At 39.1% G+C, this 23,221-nt stretch overlaps 1 protein-coding gene across 1 annotated transcript in view; it reads right to left on the reverse strand.

Moving 5' to 3' along the window:
- Positions 1-1,041: 1,041 nt before the first annotated feature.
- The window catches only part of CA8 (carbonic anhydrase VIII), a 194,297-nt gene continuing 172,117 nt past the window's right edge, over positions 1,042-23,221 (reverse strand). The window contains exons 6-8 of the mRNA XM_006899232.1: positions 22,714-22,762; positions 20,384-20,496; positions 1,042-1,176 (exon numbers count right to left, since the gene is read on the reverse strand). Of these exons, the coding sequence (XP_006899294.1) occupies positions 1,042-1,176; positions 20,384-20,496; positions 22,714-22,762 (297 nt within the window). The remainder of the gene's footprint in view (positions 1,177-20,383; positions 20,497-22,713; positions 22,763-23,221) is intronic.

Consider the following 23,221-nt stretch of genomic DNA (forward strand, 5'->3'; position numbering starts at 1 on the left):
AGGCTAAAAAAATCTCTATTTGTAAAGTCCCAGTCCACAGCAGCACACCTGGTACAGAGTCCACCATCACAATGGTCCAGCAGAGCATCAAAGCGCTGTCCTGCTCACCTAGGAAACCATGTCAGTGCATGCCTTCCTCCATGGGAAGCAGTGCTTTGCAGCCACAAGCACTGATCTAGGCATACTTAGGCTATGCACAATGTAGAGAAATAGGCCCATCTAGAGAGAGCTCTGGTGGCCTAGTAGTAAAAGTGTTGTGTTGCCTACCCAAAGGCATGCAATTCAAATCCACCAGCTGCTTGAAAGAGAAAGATGGGAATTCTCTGCCTGTGTGATTTTCAGCCTCTGAAAAGCTGTTGGAAGGTCAGCTACGAGTCAGTCTGACTTGGTGGCACATGACAACCGTCACTTAGGTGCAGCTTTATCTTTCCCATGCCTGCAAAGGGTCAGTTTTAAGTTATGTGAGAGTAATAAATACATATATTGAATATAGTATATTAGAATGCATGCATTTTTTAATCAATAAAAAGACTATAGTCAAATAATTAATAACTGTTTGATTATAATCGATGTCCCTACCGGCCTCCATCTACACAAACAATAAGTGTCAATTATCTGAACTCCCCCTCTCCTCATCTGATTCCACAGTAATCAGAAGTGGGTGCTGCAGCACAGAGGTGCTCACAGCACACACTGGACAGGTGTCTGTTCCCCTGCCTCAGGGTGCCCTTCCTGAGGAGCCTTTATCAATTATTACTAAAGCAAAACTCAGCAATAAAGGCTGTGCTCGTAGGAAAATATAAGGATTGCCCTTTTTTTCATCAATGCATGAAATTAAAATAACCACCCGACTTAAAATTGATGGAGCTTGAGAATGTCATTAAGTTTTATCAAAATGAAATGCATTCATTCTATTGCTAAATTATCATAATCACTAGGAGAATAACATTCGCATAATGGATTGGTTTAACTGTGGGCCTCATTTTCCTTACTCCATTTGCACATACCCGGATGAACAAGGACGTGCTCCAGTCTTTTTGACTACTGGAAGGCAGCTCTGATGACTCTGTCACTAAGCGGCTGAGTGGGTCGGAAGTTGTCCCCCAAAATCCCATCACAGCCTTCCACCAGCTCAGCTCCTTTCACATGTGTCCTCAGTCTTCGGAATTCTTCTATCTGGCAAAAGCAAGAGAACAAAACAGGTCAATGATTTGCTGAGCACACACAAAATAGGAGTTTCATGAATTACTTGAAAAATGCAGAAAGCACAACATTAAAAAAAAATCAAATTACTCTTGAAGAAATAGAATTCTTACAGCCCTAAGTCATTATTCAGAACTCCTGCAAGAAGAAGAAAGATAATAGATGTAGAATTATCAAGGTCTCTGGACACACTTATTCTTATAACACTCTTATAAAATGGGAAGAAAGAGTGCCGTCGAGTCATTTGTGACTCATAGCAACCCTATGTACAAGAGCCATATACCCTGCTTTAACCTGTACCAACCTCACTGTCTCTGACACACCTACTTCCACTACCCCAATCACTGAGTAGATCCATCTCATTGAGGATTTTCCTCTCCTGCACCGTCCCTCCACTCTCCCAAACATGATGTCCCTCTCCAAGGACTGGTCCCTCCTAGCAACAAGCCCAAAGTAAGACAAACAAAGCTTCAGAATCCTTGACTCCAAGAAGCAGCCCGGCTTCACCCTCTGTAGGACAAACCTGTTTGTTTTCATAACAGTCTATGGTATTCTAAACACTCTTCTCCAGCCCCACACCTCAAAAGCATCATTTATCTTTCTGTCATCCATATTCACTGTCCAGCTCTCTGATGCACAGCACACAATTGTGAAGACTATATCCCAGATCAGGTACACCTTAGTCTCCAGCCTGACATCTTTGCTCTTCAGTACTCTGGAGAGGTCTCTGACAGCTGATTTTCCCAGTGCAATTCATATCCTGATTTCCTGGGGGCTGGTACCAAGAGTGTTGACTGTGGAGCCAAGCAAACTAAAACTGTTAAACTATCTCAATCTCTTCACCATCCATACTGATGCTGCCAACTGGCCCAGTAGTGAAAATCTTTGTTTTCTTGATGTTGAACTTCAATCCATATTGAAGGCTGCAGTCCTTGACCTTCTGTAGGATGTGCTCAGGTCCTCCTCAGTTTCAGCAAGCTGGGTTATCTGCATAATGCAGGTTGTTGATGAATCTTCCACAAATCCTGACCCCATATTCCTCCTCATACAGTCCAGCGTCCCGGATGATCTGTTCTGCATACAGATTGAAAAGGTATGGAGACAGAATACATTTGTCACGAACCTCCTTCCCAACTTTGAACAATGCAGTGTTTCCTTGCTCTGTTCTAACGACTGCCTCTTGGTCCAAGTAAAGGTTTTGCATAAGCACAATCAAATGTTCTGGGGGATCCCATTCTTCTGAGTCAGCCACAGCTTGTTGTGATCCACACAGTCAAAAGTCTTTGCATAGTCAATAAAGCACAGATAGACATTCTTCTGGTACTCTCCGCTTTGTGCCAAGATCCATCTAACATTAGCTATAATATCCCTAGTACCATGACCTCTTCTAAATCCAGCCTGCACACCTGACAGTTCTCTGTTGATGTGTTGCTCTAGTCGTTTTTTGATAATTTACAGCAGAATCTTGCTTGCATTTGATATTAATTATACTGTTCAATAATTTTCACACTCTGTCGATTCACCTTTCTTTGGAATTAAAACAAATACCAAAGATCTCTTCCAATCAGCTGGCCAGCTGGCTGTCCTCCAGATTTCTTGGCACAACTTAGTGAGCACAAGCAGGGCAGCTTCTGTTTGTTGAAATATGTCAATTGGTATGCCATCAACTCCTGGAGCCTTGTTTTTTGCCAATTCTTTCAGAGCAACTTGAACTTCCTCCTTCATCACCATAGGCTCTTGCTCATTCATTATTTCGTGACATTCTTCTGTGTCAGCCAATTTCTTCTGGTACAGTAATTTTGTATACTCCTTCCTTCCTTTGTATACTCTTCTTTAACACTTTTTGGTGCATTTAACATTCTACCCAAAGCATCCTTAAATATTGCCACTCATGGTTTGAATTTGTTTTTCAACTCCTTCAGCTTAAGAAACACTGAGTGAGTTCAGCCCTTTTGATTTTTTGCCTCCAGCTTTTTGCACATTTCATTATAGTATTTTGCTTTGTTGTCCCAAGTTCCCCTTTCAATTTCTGTTTGTTGTTGTTGTTGTTGTTATGTGTCGTAGAGTCATTTGCGACTCATAGCGACCCTATGTACAACAGCCCTAAATTCTGCTCTGTCCTGTGCCAATCGCACTGTCTCTGACACTCCCATCCTGATTACCCCAGTCACTGAATCAATCCACGTCATAGAGGGCCTTCCCCTCCTGTGCCGTCTCTCCACCCTCCCAAGCATGATGTCCTTCTCCAAGGACCAGTCTCTCCTCACAACATGTCCAAAGTATGTTAGATGGAGCCTCAGAATCCTTGCCTCCAAGGAGCCACCCGGTTTAACCCTTTCCAGGACAAATCTGTTTGTTTTCCTAGCAGTCCATGGTATTCTCAATACTCTTCTCCAGCACCACAGCTCAAAGGCATCAATTCTCCTTCTATCCTCCTTAGTCATTGTCCAACTCTCTGATGCATAACAAGTGATTGTGAAGACCATGGCCTGTATCAAACACACCTTAGTCTCCAGGGAGACACCATTGCTCTTCAGTACTCTGGAAAGGTCCCTAACAGCAGACTTTCCCATGGCAATGCGCCTTTTAATTTCCTGGCTACTGGTGCCAAGAGTGTTGACTGTGGAGCAAATTAAAGTTGTGTACAATCTCAATCTCTTCAACATCCATCCTGATGCTCCCAATTGGTCTAGTGGTGAGAATCTTTGTCTTCTTGACATTGAGCCTCAATCCATATTGGAGGCTGCAGTCCTTGACCCTCTGTAGCAGGTGCTTCAGGTCCTCTTCAGTTTCAGCAAGCAGGGTTGTGTCATCTGCATAACGCAGATTGTTGATAAATCGTCCCCCAATCTTGACCCCACATTTCTCCTCATAGGGCCCAGCCTCCTGGATAATCTGTTCTGCATATAGGTTTAGCTCTTTAATTTCTTGATTTCCTCCTTTAGCTCTGGCTTCTTGGCACTCTGATGCAATATTCAGAGTCTCATCTGACATCCATCTTGGTCAAGTATAGCTGTAATTAATCAATTCTGATGTGACTGTATTTTCAGACTGATTAGAAGCTGGATTTACAACATGACTGTTTCCTTCAGCAAAAAGGCTTTCTTTACTGTTTGCCTAACCTTTTGGAAAATATAGGTCCTGAGAACATCTCCAATTTTCCAAATATTTAAGCATCACTTCTCCTTTGGTGGTTCTTGTTGTTGTTGTTGTTGTTATGGGCCACCTGTGACTCATAGTGACCCTCTGTACAGCTGCTCTGAAGCCTGCCCTGTCCTAAGCCAGTATCACTGATCCCAACACACCTACTTCTATTACCCCAGTTACTGTGTCAATCCATCTCATTTGGGGTCTTCCTCAGTATTGATTCCCAAGTCCATCTCCCTTCACTGATGCTCACTGTCTGGTTCTATGACTCACATATGAAGAAGTAGTTTAACTCTCAATAGTTCTAAGCCTCACCTACCCTTAGCCTCTTAAGAACACATGCTTCTCGAAGAAGCACTCAAGCAATCATGCACACCTATCAGCTTAATTTACCTACAGAGTGCATGCTCTCTTATTTCACTCAAGAGTCACATTTCCACATTCTTCTGTCCTTACATAGAAGGCAAAGTCCCCCTGCATTCCTCCCAGTTCCACACTCACTTCTTTATGAATTCTAATGGCATCAATATTACCTGTTTGCTGCAGGTCCAGGACATTGGGCAAAAGTAACTGGTAGAGTGTCAATCTACCAAAACCTCACCACACAGTGTACCATAAAGCTGTAGCTACCAATGTCTTCCACAAGTCAATTACAAAATTTTGCCACTTTGCTAAAGTGAAATGAAAATTGTTGTCATGTTACTGTTAGATGCCATCAGTCTGAGTATGACCTACAACAACCGTATGAACAACAGATCTGAGCCCTGTATCATCCTCACACTTCCTGACATACTAGATCCCCCTGCAGCAGTCCCTGTATCAGTATATTTGATTGAGGAGTGAAAATTAGAGAACAGGAAATTCAAGGGTTCAAATTGTAGTGTAGAAACCCCTAAAGAATTTTTTTAATTCATGAAACCCCTGAATTGTATGCAATTGCATAACCACCATGCACAAGTACATTTCTTTGAGTTCTCTGACTGAAAAAGAAAAATATTAAGACATGAGTTTCTAATCCAATCCGCACAGAGGCCTCTTGAACAGGGATATATGCAGAAGTGAAAGTGGGTCATTAAGTCATATTTTTGCTGTGTTGTTTTTCTATGTCTCCAAATACGAGTTTGGTTTGCCTTAATGGTACTGACTGTACTCATTTTTATAATGCTTAAATTCTGGTACTTAATAATGGGGCCAGCCAGCTAAGCAATTAGCTATTTAATCTACATCATAGTTTTAAATACACCTTGAAGTCTCAGAGGAGGTACAGATACTATCCATAGCTTGTTAATGGGCGCATAGTCCATAGCAAGTTGTGCTGCTACACCAAAGACTGAGTGAGCATCTATAATGGTTCAAATTCACCAGCAGCAGATCCAAGGGAGATAGGGGGACAGTTTCCTCCTATAAAAATGTACACTTTTGTAAACCTGAGAGAAGCATTCACTATTAGCTGGAACCTAATAGGTGGAACAGCAGTGTGTTTGAGTTTTGCTTGATAATATGCTGAATTGAAAATTTTTTCGAGTTTCAATTACTCAAAAATCTCGGAAATAGGTTGAGGAATATATTTTAGTCTTTAAGTTTTCTCTGAAAACTAATAGGATCAGCTTGAGAATTCTGTCTTTTCAAAAAGAATATGATGAGTAAAGCAGTGGATTCTGCACCCTAAGACCATTAGAGTTACTGTACTGGCTCTGCCACTCTGACCCAATGAGCACACTCCCTTCACCTCCTAAGGCTCCTGTTTCCACATATACACAAGGGAGATAACAACAGCTGTCTTCACCAGGTTGGTGTACAAATACGTAACTCATGAAAATCACTCCATATAGTACCCAGCATATAAGAACTGTCCAATAAATACTATTAGTAAAACTATACAATTTCTTTTAAAGCCAAAAGAAAACATTACCATTTAGAGGTCCAACTGCTGTTATCATTTTATTTGTAAAAAGTAAACTAGGAAAAATACGAGATAACAGGCATGTACTTGATATGAAACCATACGCAATAGCTGTAGCCAGAGTCTATTAAGTGTGGCCAGGGTTGCTAATGAGAGCACCGAGGGCCCTTTACTGCCAAATGTGCAGTGTAAGAGAGACATCATTTTTACTGATTTTGAAGTGTCTTTTAAAGTGAAATTAATTTTATATTTACATATTCTGCACTGAAGATAAATCGTTAAGGCCCATGCTGGCATCCTCTGAAAACAGCTTCTTCCAGAGGAGATGATCTGAATCAACAGCTGGATGGGCTCTAATCTCTGTGCTCTGAGAGAAACCTAGTTCACAGGAAATGGTTTTCTTTGATCTGAGCAATACTTTGAAGACAAAGATTGAGGGGAAAGCAAGTCTTTCTAAAATGCCAATTTTTTGGAACCAACTCACCCTCCAAACCCTTAGTTACTTCGAATGGTTTCAAGTGCACACTGAGGAAGCCTAGTTTTAGCTAGGATGCGCTGAAAGGAAAGATGGTGACAAAGTGTGCAACAGTGAATGAATGGAAATTAAAAATATAAATTAAAAAAAAGAGATGGTGACAAATGCGAAGAATATTTCAGAATGATAGCTTGTAAGAAAATCCTAATGCCAGGGCCATGAGACAACAATATCATCACGCCTTGTCTGTCTGGATATATATCATATAAGCTTCAAATGTCACACTACACAAGATGGTCTTTGTTTTAAACTTTTTTTTTTTTTAAAAAAAGAAAGAACAGAAATCCCCATACTGTAGTAGGACATTTTCTTCTTACAAAGCAAACAACATCTGTTCTCAGAACCAACCCTAACATGATTATTTCAACCTTGTCTTCCTCATGACTCCTAAAAGCTCATCTTTAAGAGTGACTTTTAAATATGTACAAACATTTACATTTTTCAGGGTCTGAGATTTCATACCAATTTGATTTAGGACTTGCGTTCCCTAGTCCCTTACATGTCCTCTAATGAACTTATTTTCACTGATATTCCAGGCACTGCAATGTCAGAAGAGAAACTATACTGAACAATCAGTGTTTTCATCTTCTTTCATCATATGACAATGACATAGCAGGAGCTAGAGCGATACAATTCCTAAGGTACTAGTAAAAAAAAAAAAAGCTAAAGCAAATGCTACTTAAAACAACATATCTATCTATGTACATACTGCATTTTTCTACAAATACTACTGGCCTTCTATGTTTGTTTGCTAACTGCTCCCTGCCCCTGGGAGGTATTTTCTAAAGCAAGTGCTGCTATTGCCAATTTATTCCTTTACACATTGCTATAAAAAATTTAGCACAGCACATTTATAAAAACACCTCCTGAGGGGAGGGTGTTGTTGGCAAACAGACTTAAAAGGCATGTATTATTTGCGTAAAAATAAAGTATGTGTGTACTGTCTGTACTCTGCTTCATGTACTGTATATGGGGTGCCTTTAGGGCACAGTAGTCTTGTTTGCATTTGTTTATTTTCTTGAATTACTTCATTTACTAGCTGTTATGTATTCAATTGTATCTCACAAAAGAACTTCAACTATATATGTTTTAATCCTAAGGATTGACACCTATGAACATGGCACTGTTTGGAAACAGTCTTGAAGATGATATCATTTAGATTAATGTGAAGTCATACCACAGTATGATGGACCCTAATCCAACATGAGTGGTGTCCTTATGAAAAAAGAACAGACCAAGACACATAAAGGGTTGATGAGGCCTATAGAAAAAGAAAAGTGAAAGGAATTGTACATCACCACTCCCCACACACACACGAAGGGCTAAGGAACACCAAAGATCCTGAGCCATCAACAGAAGGTAGAGGAGAGACATGGAAGAGAAGCTTTTTAGAGCCTCCTAAAAGAATTAACATTTCTGCCACTTCAGTTCCAGACTGCCGACACTTCGATTCCAGACTGCTATGTTCCAGAACTATGAGGTCTTTTTTTGTCTTCTTTTAAGCTATTTATGTGGTTGTACTTCATCATGGCAGCTCTGTTGTTGTTGCTGTTGTTGTAGGTACCACTGAGTATGACTAATAGTAACACTATGATCAATAGATCTAAACTGTGTTTTATCCTATGCCATCCTCACCAATATGTTCAAGCCCACTGATGCAGTCACTGTCAATCTATCTCTTTGCAGGGGCCTTTTTCTCTTTTGCTGACCCTCCACTTTTCCAGGCATAATGTCCCTTTCCAAAGAATAACCTCTTGTAGCAACATGCCAAAATATGAGATCAAACTTTACCATCTCTGCTTTCAAGAAGTACTCTGGCTGCACCTTTTCCAAGAAATACCTGTTCAATCTTTTGTCAGATCATGAGATATTCTGTACTCTTCTCACCACTATAGATCAAAGGCATCTTTTGTTCTTCTGTTACCCTTCTTCATTGTCCAGCTCTCAGATAATAGCAAATGATCTAAAAAGATCAAGGCGTGAATCAGATGCACCTTAGTTTTCAAATTGACAGCATTACACTTTGGTATTTTGCTTGGGGTTTTTTTCCCTCTACTAGTTTATTTACAAAACTTGAATACAACTTTGAACAAGTTCTTTCAATTTCCCTCACCTCCCCATCAAATTGTACAACCAATGATTAATCCCCCTTCTCCCTGCTCACCCATGTCCCTCTGCTTCTAGCCTCTTCCACCCCTCCTGGATCCTTATATTCATTCTGACTCAATTAAGAAATGACAGAGGTGACATCACAACAGAACCCGAGGAAATTAAATTGATAATATCAGAATACTATGTAAAGCTATACTCTGATAAATTTGAAAATCTAGAGGAAATGGACAAATTCCTTTAAACACATCCCCTGCCCAGACTGACAAGGAAAGATATACTCTTCAGTATTTTGGAGAGGTCCCTGAAAGTGAACTTGCATAAAGCAATATATCTCCTAATCTCTTGACTGCTGGTACCAATCATGTTGATTGTGGATCCAAGCAAGATGAAATCACTGATAGTTTCAATCTTTTCCCCATCTAATAAGATTCTGCCTATTGTCCCAGTGATAAGGACTTCCGTTTTCTTGATATTGAGATGTAATCTATATTAAAGGTTTTATAGTCTTTGATCTTCTGCAGAATGTACTTCAGGTCCTCTTCACTTTCAGCAAGCAAGGTATTTGTGTCAACTGTATGATAACAGTTACTGCAGAGCTTCCTCAAATGCTATGCCATATTCTTTTTCATGAATTATTTGCTCAGCATACAGATTGAATAGGTATGGGGAAAGGATACAACTCTGAAAATAAATGCTGACATTCTACTCTCCCCAAAAATTTCCTCTTTTAAAAAAATTATTATATTAATATTATTAATTTTAGTAAATTTTACAGAGAGTTTGGATTTCCATTCATTCATTACTGCACTTTTCTCCCTGCCCACCCCTCCTCTCCAATTCATTCTTCTCTTTGAAAAGTAAAAGACAAATTATTTCACTGTTATACAATTCCTCCCCCCCAAGTCCACTCCACTATGCATCCATCGTTCTGGACTCCTGTCATGACAATAAAACCTAATCATATATCCCTTTTAAACAGTTCTCTCTCTCATCTGTTTCAATGCCGTATACAAAATTTATCCCATCTTTCTTAGTCTCCCTTCAACCCCAATGTCAGTTCCGTTTTACAACAGCGGCACTATGTAATATTTGTCCCTTTGTATTTGAGATACTTCACTCAGCATAATGTCCTCCAGAGTCACCCATTTTGAATAATATTTCATGAGTTCCTTGTTTTTCAATGCAATGTACTGTTCCATTGTATGAATATACCACAGCTTCTCTATCTGTTCATTTGTTGATGGGCACTTAGGTTGTTTCCAACTCTTTGCTATTGTGATCAAAGCTGCAATAAACATGGGTGTGCATATATCTGCTTGGGTGGTGGTTATGGTTTCTTTGGGGTATATTCCCAGTCGTGGAATTGCTGGGTCAAATGGTATTTCTATTTGCAACGTTTTGAGAAAGCACCATACTTCCTTCCATAGTGGCTGCACCATTTTACACTCCCACCAACAGTGAGTAAGTGTTTCAGTTTCTCCGCAACCTCGCCAGCATTTGTTGTTTGTTGTTCTGTTAAGTTTTGCTATTCTTACTGGGGTGATATGAGATCTCATAGTTGTTTTGATTTGCATCTCTCTTAGAGCTAGGGATTTAGAACATTTCTTCATGTGTTTGTTGGCCATCTGAATGTCTTCTTTGGTGAAATGTCTGTTCATATCCTGTGCCCATTTTGCAGTTAGGTTGTTTACCTTTATCTTGTAGTGCTTGATTATTTTCTAAATCTTAGATAAAAACTTTCCTCTTATTCCAACCACAGCCAACGATTTTGTTTCTTGATGTTGAGATATAATCCATATTGAAGACAACAGTCTTTGATCTTCTTTAATAATTGTTTCATGTTTTCACTCTCTGCAAGCTAGGCTGTGTCATCTGTTTAATACAGGTTGTTGATCAGTATTCCTACAATCTTGATGCCATTTCTTCTTCATATAGTTTAGCTTCTCAAATGATTGTTCAGAATATAGTTTGGATAGGTATAGAGAATGTGACCTAGACACACAAGTTTCCTAATTTACAATAACTAAGAATTTCAGAAAGCATCAAAAGAAGATGGAAGGGAAACACAAAGTCACTGAACCAAAAAGAATTGGTTGACATGTAACAATTTCAGGAAGTACTGTATGAACAAGAGTCAAATAAATACACTTCAATGATTTAGATAGATCCTCCCAGAAGAGCTGGGGGTGAGCATTAACATTACTGGTAAGTATATTCATTTTCTCCTGAACACAAGAGCCTACTATTTGGTCCTAAAAGCCTTCTGAGGTCCCAACTCTTCTCACTATTTCTTAGTTGTTGGAACTGACAGAAAACCTCACAAGCAGTTCCTTACTTCACCTCTACCTTGCATGCAGACTTCCGAGTTGTAAAACAACCCAGTGGGAGATGGAATTTCCTCCAGGACTTAAGAACAATAAATGACATAGTTGAGCCTTTACATCTTGCGGTTCCTAACCTTTATACTATAACAGACAAAGTGCTATTCAATAGACCTTTCATTGTATTGTAAGAACTACCTTCCCTCTGTAACTTGATTTGTGCCACTATTAGAGCCTCTACTTGGAATATTATTGCTTTGTAATTTTTGACTCATGTACTTTTAACTTGTTAGTTAAATTTGTGTCTTCTAGGCTGCAACACTTCCATGATACATCTTCAAGGATATGAACATGTACGGCTAAGCACAAATGATAACAGTGCATCTAAATTCCAAAATCAATCTCCCTAATAGTCTATGCGTTTCCTATTGCCAAAGGGGCCTTTTAGAGTAGTGAGAGAAGATATTCACCCTGAAACCTACAGCGTCCCTTTTCAGCAGGAAGTAGCTAAGAGAATACGCCATCCCCTTTTCCTTATGAATCAGGGTGAAGTCTCTCTCAGGGAGGAGTGATAGGGAATGGCAAAGGACACACTGACAAAGGAGATTAATCAGAACTGGCTTTGACAAGCACTGTGGCAATTGGACAATTAAAACAGACTTTCAAGTGGGGGGAAAGAAGAAAGAACTGGGGAGGAGGGTAGAGAAAATAGTGCAACAATGAATGAATGAAAACCCTAAATCTCTGTAAAAGTTCATTAAAATTAGTAAAATTTAATGAAAAAAGAAAAGAAAAAAAATGGTATCGGTAGAATATTAAATGATCAAGGAACCATCAGAAGAAAAGGAAGGAGTACAGAATCACTAGCAGATAGAATTGTCTGACACAGAAGAATGTCATGAAATGACCTATGTTCAAGTGGTGATGAAGGGAGAAGTTCAAGCTGCTATGAAGGAACTTGCAAAAGACAAAGCACCAAGTATTAAAGGGATACAAATTGATATATTTTGATGCAACCCTGGAAGTGCTCACCGAACTATGCCAAGAAATCTGGAGGAAAACTAGCTGGCTAACTGAAAGGAAGAGATTCGTATTTATTCCCATACCAAAAAAAGGTGACCTGACAGAGTGTAGAAATTATCAAATTATATCACTAGTATCATATGCAAGCAAAATCCTACTAAAGATCATCCAAAAATGACTGGGATGATATATTGACAGAGAGCCACCAGAAATACAAGCTGGGTTCAGAAGAAGCTGTGGCACTTAGGACATCATTGCTAATGTCAGATGGGTGTTGGCTCAAAGCAGCGAGTACCAGAAAAATGTCTGTATTTCCTTGATTATGCAAAGGCATGTGACTGTGTGTATCACAACAAACTGTGGCTAACCCCGAGAAAGATGGGAATTTTACAGCACTAATTGTGTCTATGTGAAGCCTATACTTGGATCAGGAGGAAGTCATCAGAACAGAGCAAAGAAATACTGCATGGTTCAAAATCAGAAAAGGAATGTTTCAGGGATGCATCCTGTCTCCATACCTTTTCAATCTGTGAAAAGAATAGATCATTCAAGAGGCTACGCTTTAAGAGGAGAAATGTGACATCAGGATTGGAAGAAGACTCATTAACCACCTGCATTTTGCAGATGAAACACCTTGCTTGGTGAAACTGGGGAGGGCCTGAAATATTTGCTGCAGAAAGTCAAGGACTGCAGTCTGCAGTACGACTTGGGTCTCAATGTCAAGAAAAAGAAGATTCTTATCACTGGGCCAATGGGCAGCATCATGATACATGGAGAAGAGACTGAGATTGTTACAACAATTTCATCTTGCTAGGTTCTTCAATCAATGTTCTTGGCACCAGAATCCAAGAAGGAAAAAGATGAATTGCATTAGAAAAAACTTTTCAGAGACCTCCTCTCTAGAGTGCTGAAGAGCAATGATATTAGTCTAGAGACTACCATGTGCCTTATCCAGTCCTTTTCTTCTTCATTCATTTCTTGATAGCATTCCATTTTCTTACTGTTGTGAATAATACTATGATAAATATAGCTGAACATAAAAAAAGAGTAAAAGAAATTAAATTAAATAAAGAAGTTCAAGTTGCACTGAAGGAATCGGGGGGGGGGAGCCCCAGGAATTTATGGAATACCAATTGACATGTTTCAACCAACAGCTGCAGCCCTGGATGTGCTCACTAGATCATGCCAGAAAACTTGAAGGGCAGTTGCTTCGACAATTGACATGGAGAGACCAATAGCTGTCCCCATTCCTAAGAAATATGATCCAACAGAACATGGAAATTATCCAACAATATCACATGCAAGCAAAATATTGATGAAAAAAGAATTCAAAAATGGTTGGAAGAGTACATAACAGAAAACTGTCAGAAGTTCAATCTGAGTTTTGAAGAGGTCATGGAACCAGTGGCATAACTGCTGATGTTGGAGGATCCTGGCTAAAAGCAGAAAATACCAGAATAATGTCTATATGTGTTTTATTGACTATGAAAAGACATTGACTATGTAGATCATAACAAACAAAAGGTTAACACTGAGAAGAACTAGAAACGTAGAATACTTAATTATGCTCATATGAAACCTATATCTAGAAGCTGTTAGATAAATAAAGCAAGGGAACACTGCAAGTGTTAAAATAAGGAAAGGTATATGTCATGGTTATATCCTATTTCCATAAGTATTCAATCTGAACACGGAGCAAATCATTGGAGAAGCTGGACTTGATGAAGAATGAGGTAGTAGGATCAGAGAGAGACGTATCAATAACCTTCAGTATGCAGATGGCAAAACCTTGCTTGCTGAAAGTGAGGAGAATTTGAAATGCTTGTTGCAGAAGAATGAAGATTTGCATCTCAACATCAAGTCAAAGATCCTCACCACTGGACCAATAAACAACATCATGATAGATGGTGAAAAGACCAAAATTGTCAATTATTTCACCTTACTTGGATCCAGAATCAACACCATTTCTACCAATAAAGTGGCAAGGAGATCAGGAGATGGTGTGCACTGAGAAAGTCAACTGCTTAGGACTGATAGCTCACTAAGGAGTGAAATTATATTAGAGACTAAGGTGCACCAGATTCACAGGCCATAGTCTTTGCAATCACTTGCTATGTAACTGAGAACTGGACAATTAACAAAGATGACAGAAGAATTAATGTCTTTGAGTTGTACTGTTGGAGAAGGTTAGTGACCATCCTATGGACTACTAAAAGAACAAACAGATATGTCTTGGAAAAATTCAGTCAAAGAGATCTTTAGAGGCAAAGATGGTGCAGCTTCACCTTACACACTTTGGAATGTTGCTAGAATAGACTATTTCTTGGAAAGGGACATCATGTTTGAAAAGGTGGGGGGTCAGCAAAGGAGGGGAAGACCTTCTTTGAGATAAGGTAACACCATGACTGCAGTAACGAGGCTAAGTGTGTCAGAGAAGATGAAGAAGATACAGGATAGGGAAAAAAAATTAAAACAAGTCCTCAGAACCAAAATATGACCTTAAGTCTCTCCCACATGAATTTAAAAACCATCTTAAAAAATAGGTTTGAAGCATTGAACACCAATGACCAGACAAACTGAAGGATGACATCAAGGATATCATCCATGAAGAGGAGAAAAAGTCATTAGATAGACAAAAGAGAAAAACTGAAAACAACCTGGATGTCAAAAGAGAAAACTGCACTAGAGCATTAAGAAGCCAAAATAAATGGAAGAGATGTTGATGTAAAAGAGTTGAAGAAACACTTTCAAAGTGCAACACAAGAAGACAGAAGAAAGTTCTATAATGGAATATTCTAAGATTCAGAACTGGAGAATGAAAGGAAAAGAACTGGATTGACATTTTTCAAGCTGAAATTTAAAAAAATTCAAGCCTTGAGCTCCAATACTTAAGAGATGCTATGTGTAAAATCTTGAATGATCAAGGAAGCATCAAAATATATGTGGTAAGTGGACTGTTGACCAGTTTGTTCATGAAGGAGTTAAAAATGAAGAAAATAAACCACTGAAGTAGAAATTAAAAGAAAAAGATAGTGGAAGTAATACAGAGTTACTGTACTTTTAAAAAGAGTTAGTCAATGCTGAAATATTTCAGGTAGTACCATATGATCAAGAGCCAACAAAGTAATATAAGAATTTCAAGCTGGAATAAAGTCACTGATAATAATAAGACCTCAGGAATCGATGGGATACCAACAGATATGTTTCGCCTAACAAATGCAGCCTTGAACATACTCACCAGTCATTGCCAGGAAATTTGGGGGACAGAACTTGGCCAAATAACTGGAAGAGGGTATATTTGTTGCCATTCCCACAAACAATGATCCAACAGAATGTGGAAATTATCAATCAATATCATTAATATCACATGCAAGCAAAATACTGCTGAAGATCATCCAAAAATTCCCTAGAAGAGTACACTGACAGAAAACTGCCAGAAGTTCAAGCTGGAAGAGATAATGGTACCTGGGATACCATTACTGATGTCAGATGGATCCTGACTGAAAGGAGAAAATATCAGAATATCTATATGTGCTTTATTGAGTATGCAAAGGCATTTGACCTTGTGGATCATAACAAATTAATCATACTCAAATCAAGCCAATACTTCGAACAAGTAATTATCCAAACATGGCAAGTGAACATCTTATGGTTTAAAATTAAGAAAGATGTACATCTTGGTTTTATCCCCCCCAACTCCCATATCTATTAAATCTGTCAAGGACTGCAGCCCTCAATATGGATTGAAGCTCAAAATCAAGAAAACAAAGATTTAGTTTGCTTGGTTCCACAATTAACACTCTTGGTGCCAGCAGCTAGGAAATCAAAAGACTAATTGTAATGGGAAAGTCTGCTGTCAGGGACATCTCCAGAATATTGAAGAGCAATAATGTTTGACTGGAGCCTAAGGCATGACTGATCCAGGCCTTTGAAATTATGCATCAGAAAGCTGGACAATGACTAGGGATGATAAGAGAATTGATGCCTTTGAGCTGTGGGGCTAGAGAAGAGTATGGAATATACCATGGACTGCAAAGAGAACAAACAAGTTCATACTTAGAAGGTGAAACCAAGCTTCTCCTTAGAGGGAAGAATTCTGAAGCTCCATATGACATACTCTGGGCATGTTGCAAGGAGGGACCAGTCCTTGAAGAGGGACATTATGCTTGGGAGGGTGGAGGGACAGTGAAGAGGAAGACCCTTGACGAGATGGATTGAATGAGTGACTGGAGAAATGGGTAGAGGTATATAGGAGATAATAAGGTTGGCTCAGGATAGGGCAGGGTTTAAAGCTGTTGTACATAGGGTCGCTATGAGTCACAAGCAACTTGACAGCATTCAATCTGTATGCTTAGCAAATCATTAGTAAAGCCAGACCCTATGAAGAGGAATGTGGAGTCATGATCAGAAGATCCATCAACAATCTGCATTACACAGATGATATAACCTTGCTTGGTAAAAGTTATGAGGGCTTAATATGCTTGTAGAAAATCAAAGAGTACACCCTTCAATATGGATTACATCTCAACATGAAGAAGACAAAAATTCTTACTATTGGACTGTTAAGCAACATTATGATAGATGGATAAAAGACTGAAATTGCCAGTTATTTCATCTTATTTAGATCCACAACACTCTGGTATCAGCAGTCAGGATCAGGAGACTGATTGCATTGAGTCAGTCTACTGTCAAGGACCTCTCCAAATTACTGAGGACCAATGAAATAAATTTAAACTCCAAGGTGTGCCTGATTCAGGTAATGGCCTTTCAATATCTTGCTATGCATCAGAGAACTGGACAATGAATAAGGATGACAGAGATCAATTGATGTCTTTGAGCTGTGGTGTTGAAGCAAAAACAACAGACATATATATAAAGAAAGGGAAGCCAGGGTATTCCTTGAAGGCAAAGATGGTGAAGCATTATCTCATTTATTGAGCATACTGTTGTTGTTGTTGTTAGGCATCGTCGAGTCATTTGCAACTCATAGCGACACTATGTAAAACAGCCCTAAACCCTGCTCTATCCTGTGCCAATTGCACTGCCTCTGACACACTCATCCCGATTACCCCAGTCACTGAATCAATCCATGTCCTAGAGGGTCTTCCCTTCTTGCGCCGTCCTTCCACCCTCCCAAGCATTATGCCCGTCCCCAAGGACCCATTCCTCCTTGGAACATGCCCAAAGTATGTCAGACAAAGCCCCAGAATCCTTGCCTCCAAGGAGTAGCTTGGGTTAACCCTCTCCAGAATGAATCTGTTTGTTTTCTTGGCAGTACATGGTACATTCAATACTTTCTCCAGCGCCACAGATCAAAGGCACCACTTCTCGTTCTGTCCTCCCTAGTCATTGTCCAACTCTCTGATGCATAACAAGTGATTGCAAAGACCATGGCCTGTATCAGGTGCACCTTAGTCTCCAGAGAGACACCGTTACTCTTGAGTACTTTAGAAAGGTCCGTAACAGCAGACTTTCCCATCACAATACGTTTTTTGATTTTCTGGCTGCTGGTGCCAAGAGTGTTGACCGTGGAGCCGAGCAAACTGAGGCTGTGAACAATCTCAATCTCTTCGCCATCCATCCTGATGCTACCAATTGGTCCAGTGGTGATAACAGACCACCAACTACTCATATGCAAGTTCAAGTTGAAACTGAGGAAAATTGAACCAAATCCACGGGAGCCAAAATATGACTTTAATTTCATCCCACCTGAATTTCAGAATCATCTCAGGAACAGGTTTGAGGCCTTGAACACTAATGAGCGAAGACCAGATGAGCTGTAGGAGGATGTCAAATGTATCATCCAGGAAAAGCGCAAACAGTCATTACAAAGACAGAAGAGGAAGAAAAGACCAAAATGGATGTCAGAGGAAACTCTAAATATTGCACTGGAGCGTAGAGAAGCCAAAGCACAAGTAAGAATTCAAGATACTAAAGAGCTGAACAGAAGATTCCAAAAGGCAGCTCAGAATGACAAAGCAAAATATTACACTGAAATGTGTGAGAAGCTAGGGTTGGAAAATCAAAAGGGCCGAACTTGTTCAGCAATTCTTAAGCTCAAGGAACTGAAGAACAAATTCAAACCTAGAGTTGCTATAATCAAGGATGTTTTGGGCAGAATATTAAATGATCCAGGGAAGTATTAAAAGAAGATGGAAGGAATATACTGAGTGATAGTATCAAAAGTAATTGGCAGATACAGAAGAATTTAATGAAACAACATATGAGCAAGAGCCTATGGTGATAAAGGAAGAAGGTGAAGCTGCTTTGAAAGAAATAGCAAAAAATAAGGCCCCAGGAATAGATGGTATACCAATTGACATATTTCAGCTAACAGATGCGGCCCTGCGTGTGCTCACCAAGTTGTGCCAAGAAATCTGGAGAACAACCACTTGGCCAACTGACTGGAAGAGATCTATATTTGTTCCCATTCCAAAGAAGGGTGACCCAACTGAGTGTGGAAACTGCCAAACAATAGCACTGATTTCACATGCAAGCAAGAGTCTACTGAAGATTATCCAAAAACGACAGGAACAGCACATCAGCAGAGAACTGCCAGAAGTCCAGGCTGGGTTTAGAAGGGGTCATGGTACTAGGGATACTGTAGCTGATATTAAATGGATCTTGGCTGAAAGCAGGGAATACCAGAAGAATATCTATCTGTGTTTCACTGATTATGCAAAGGTGTTTGACTGTGTGGATCATAACAAACTGTGGCTGACTCTGAGAAGAATGGGAATCCCATAACATTTAATCGTGCTAATGCAAAACCTATACTTGGACCAAGAGCCAGTTGTCAGAACAGAGCAGGGTTCAAAATTGGGTAGGGTATATGCCAGGGATGTGTCCTGTCTCCATGTCTTTTCAACCTGTATGCAGAGCAGATTATCCTGGAGGCTGGGCTCTATGAGGAGAATTGTGGCGTCAGGATGGGTGGAAGATCTATTAACAATCTGTGTTATGCAGATGATACAACCCTGCTTGCTGAAACTGAGGAGGACCTCATACACTTGCTGCAGAGGGTCAAGGACTGCAGCCTTCAGTATGGACTGAGGCTCAATGTCAAGAAGACAAAGATTCTCACCACTGAACCAACTGGTAGTATCAGGGCATACTGTTAGGAGAGGCTATTCTTTGGAAACAGACATCAACTTTGGAAGGTGAAGAGTCAGCAAAAGAAAGGAAGAGCCTCAATTGGATGGATTGGCACAGTGACTGCAGCAATGGACTCAAGTCTGTCAGAGATTATTAAAATGGCACAGGTCTGTTGTTCATAGGAGTGCTATGAATCTTACTTGTCAGCACTTAACATCAAAAACAACAATATGTGCATCAAGGTTGACCAGAGCATCACTGTTTTTAATCGACAATTTTTTAGAAGTAGATCATCTTGATTTCTTTAAAGGTGTCTTTGTATGGACTTGACTACCAACAAGCTGTCAAGTATGTTAATCATTTGCATGATCCAGGAACTCTCAGTGAAAATATACTTACCAGATAATATCCTTTGAATATATCCTTGGAGAACAAGAGACATTTCAAATATCTCTTTCCAAATAATCATAATATAAAAATATTAAAATGTAATCATAACACATTGATGTTGAGTCCCATTTTACGAGTCACCCCAATGCCTGAACTCTCTGGGCAGGAGCATCTAGAGCACCTATACAGCTCAAGGTAGGAGGTAGTTGATCAAAGTGGAGCTAAGAACAACCCAGAACTTCCCAGGGTATCATTTCCCACTCCCTTACCCTCTGCAGTCAGAATTCTCTTATGCATGCTAAGGAATGACTAACACAAAGGCATATATAACACAAAAGCATTCTCACTTTGCTTCTAAGACCTTTCTCTCCTCTACATATGGGAAAACCCACATAAAGGAATAGCTGAACTAATCAAAAGTTTGACTATTTCAGTGACTTTTATTTACTCTATAAAAACTAAGTTTAAAAGTATACATAAATGATAGCTGGTTTTGTTCATCCTTGACCTTTGAATTGCTTTCACTGGCTCAAGACATTTAACTTTCATTTGAAAAGACGTGAGAGATCTAAAGGGAGCTACACATAAAACAGAAACAATAGTTAACCTTTAACTCAGCACTCTATTTTGGAAGATTTAAAGTACCACACTTACCTGTAGCTGGGATATAGTTAAAGGGTATCGAAATAATATCCAGGTCACACCCTCACTGCAAGGTGGAATAGTAAGAGAGCCTTCATATACCCAATAATCTCGCAGCAGAGGGTCTGTACAATAGGAAGCATGCAATGAAAAAGAGAGTTCATGAACAATAACCCATAAGACTCTAATAAAAACTATCTAAATTAAAATTTGTCCAAATGATACCATTCAAACTGACGTCAATTTTAAGTTATACCATCACATGTCTTCTTAAACTAGTCATCATGAAGAAACATCATAATCAATGAATGGTTATTACTTGCAGTGATTTCTAAAAATGTGTTATCATGACTAGACAAAGTTTAGTTACCTTATCAAAAGTGCCCCATATTATTCATTACCTTTATTAGAAGATTTACCTGACTGATGTATACCTAACTCATTGCTTGGACAAGGATCAATGCTGGGAAAGACAGAAGGTCAAAGAAAGAGAGGAAGATCCCTCCTAACAGGATTGACACAGTGACCATAATACTGGTTTTGAGCACATGGGAGACAGTGAGGATGGTGCAGGACAGGACAGGGTTCAGATCTGTTATTCACTATGAGTCCGATTTGATTCGATAGCACCCAACAACAATATTGCCATGGAGTTGATTCACAGCAACTCTACAGCAAAGTCTACTATTTATTAAATGCTTATTATATGGGAGGTGTTGGTATAGTCATTTACATTCCTTCATATAACACAACAAACAAGTGACAGAGGTACCATTCTTAGCACTATTTTATATTAGACATGACACAGGATCCCAGAAAGGTTATCCAGGTAGACTGGCTTCAGAGGCTGTATTTTCAATCATTCTGTTCTAACTACCTCTATATTTATTATTCAATAGTAAAATATTAACATCATACTATGCATATGGAATCATACATAAAACTATATCTATGCTTTCCAATTTGGGAAGATGTGTGGGGCAGCTGAATTCTACAAAGGTATGTTTTCTTGTTTTGGTTGAGGCTTGGTGTGGACTGTTTGCTTGCAATTGGTTGTAAGCTGATTGGATTTGGCCTCATATTTAAAAAGGCATTTGGTTGCCAGTTTGAGGCTGTTTGGAAGATGAGTAGAGCAGCTGGATTTTATAAATGTGTGTGTTCTGTTTTGGTTGAGGCTTGGGAGTGGACTGTTGCTTACAATTTGGGTGTGAGCTGATTGGTTTGGGCATGTATTTTAAAAGGCATTGTTTTCAGTGAAACATTCTTCTAAATGATATAGCACTGGTCTGTTAATTTGCTGTAGAGAGGTAACTTGTGTTTGCTGTGATGGTAAAGACTGTGACACTAATGTGCCAAATGTGATAATGGTTACCCATGGTGGACAGTGTTTGGTGGAGGTCCCCGATTAAAACAAACTTGGAAGCAGGAGTGGCATTCACTTCAGAAATAGCTTGCCTCTGGAAACTCTATGAACTTAGAGAAACGATGAAAGTTATATATGTTCAGATCTTACGTTCACAGGGTCACTATGAGTCGTCTACAACTCAATGACAATTAACAACAACAATGCAATCAGTCAGCTTTATATGAGAATTCCACATGAGAATAAATGTGATGTGTAATAATTCAAATTACCACCCAAACCCCAGTTTGCTATGGAACAATTTAAATTTAGAAAAGATATAATGTGTCAATATATTTTATTTTGTTTGAAAGACCAAGAAATAGCATTTGGTTTATGAAGGAAAATGTAGAAGACTATAGCTTTATATCAAACAACCTATAACTTAAATTATATTTTGACAAGTTTGTGAATTCTACCTGCACTGGAATGCAAAACAATTGAAAGCAAATCCCAATATAATCACCCCTGTAATGCACCACCTTACAAGGTAAGCTATAAAGTATATTTCTTAATAGGGATTTCCAGAAACTTCACAGATGATCTCAGAAATAGATCAAGGTTATTGTATTAGCTGGCACACTGCACAGAGGCAGTAATTTTTACAAATGATAAATTAAAAAAAAAAACTCTCCATGGATTAAGGATTGTTTATTCTTTCAAAAGGTTTGCTCCTTTTGTGTATTTATAGGAGGCTGAAATGGGTGCCTAGTACAGATAATTTAATTATGAAAGAATTTTATTAGCAATTAAGGAGTCCTAGTGGCTTAGTGGTGAGGGCACCAGGCTGCTATGGAAAAGCCCACTGTTTACACACACCAGTCGCTCTGTGGGAGAATGATCTAGAGCCATGATGGAGAGTCACTAGAAGTGGAGGCCAGCTTAAGAGGCATATATTCAGAAGGTAAACTTTGTCTTCTACCATCAGATGAATGCATACCTGGTAGCAAAGTGTTTGGATTAAAGCAAGGTATTACTTTGGTCTTCCCCTAAAAAAGAAAAAGAAAACAAACACAAAAATAATTGATGTCATGCTATTTCTGTATTTTTAAAATAAAAAGTTTATTGGGAGTAAAAGTCTAGATGAAGTTTTTTGTTTTTTTTTTCCTAGATGGTATTTTCCTGCCCCCTCGGGTGTGTGGTGGTCTCATTCTATTTTCTCACTAGCTGTTCCAGTGAGACACTCCTGTCCTCCTCCACCTCTTCCTACTGAAAATCTACTATCCCCCTAGTTGCTGGTAAGAAACTGACAAATGGTGTCTATCCACCCTGTGTCCACTTCTTTATCCGTTCCTAACACGTATATACTTAAGACTCGGGCTTCTACATAAAAAGTCCAAACTCTGGCACAGGGACAACACACCCTGTCTTTCCACATCTCATTTTATTCCATTTGGATTTTCTTTTTTCTTTTTTTTTCTATAATTATATTTTATTACTTTTCATAA

Source organism: Elephantulus edwardii, unplaced genomic scaffold (genome assembly GCF_000299155.1).
Source record: "Elephantulus edwardii isolate Elephantulus edwardi_28Jun2011 unplaced genomic scaffold, EleEdw1.0 scaffold00248, whole genome shotgun sequence".
NCBI lineage: Eukaryota > Metazoa > Chordata > Mammalia > Macroscelidea > Macroscelididae > Elephantulus > Elephantulus edwardii.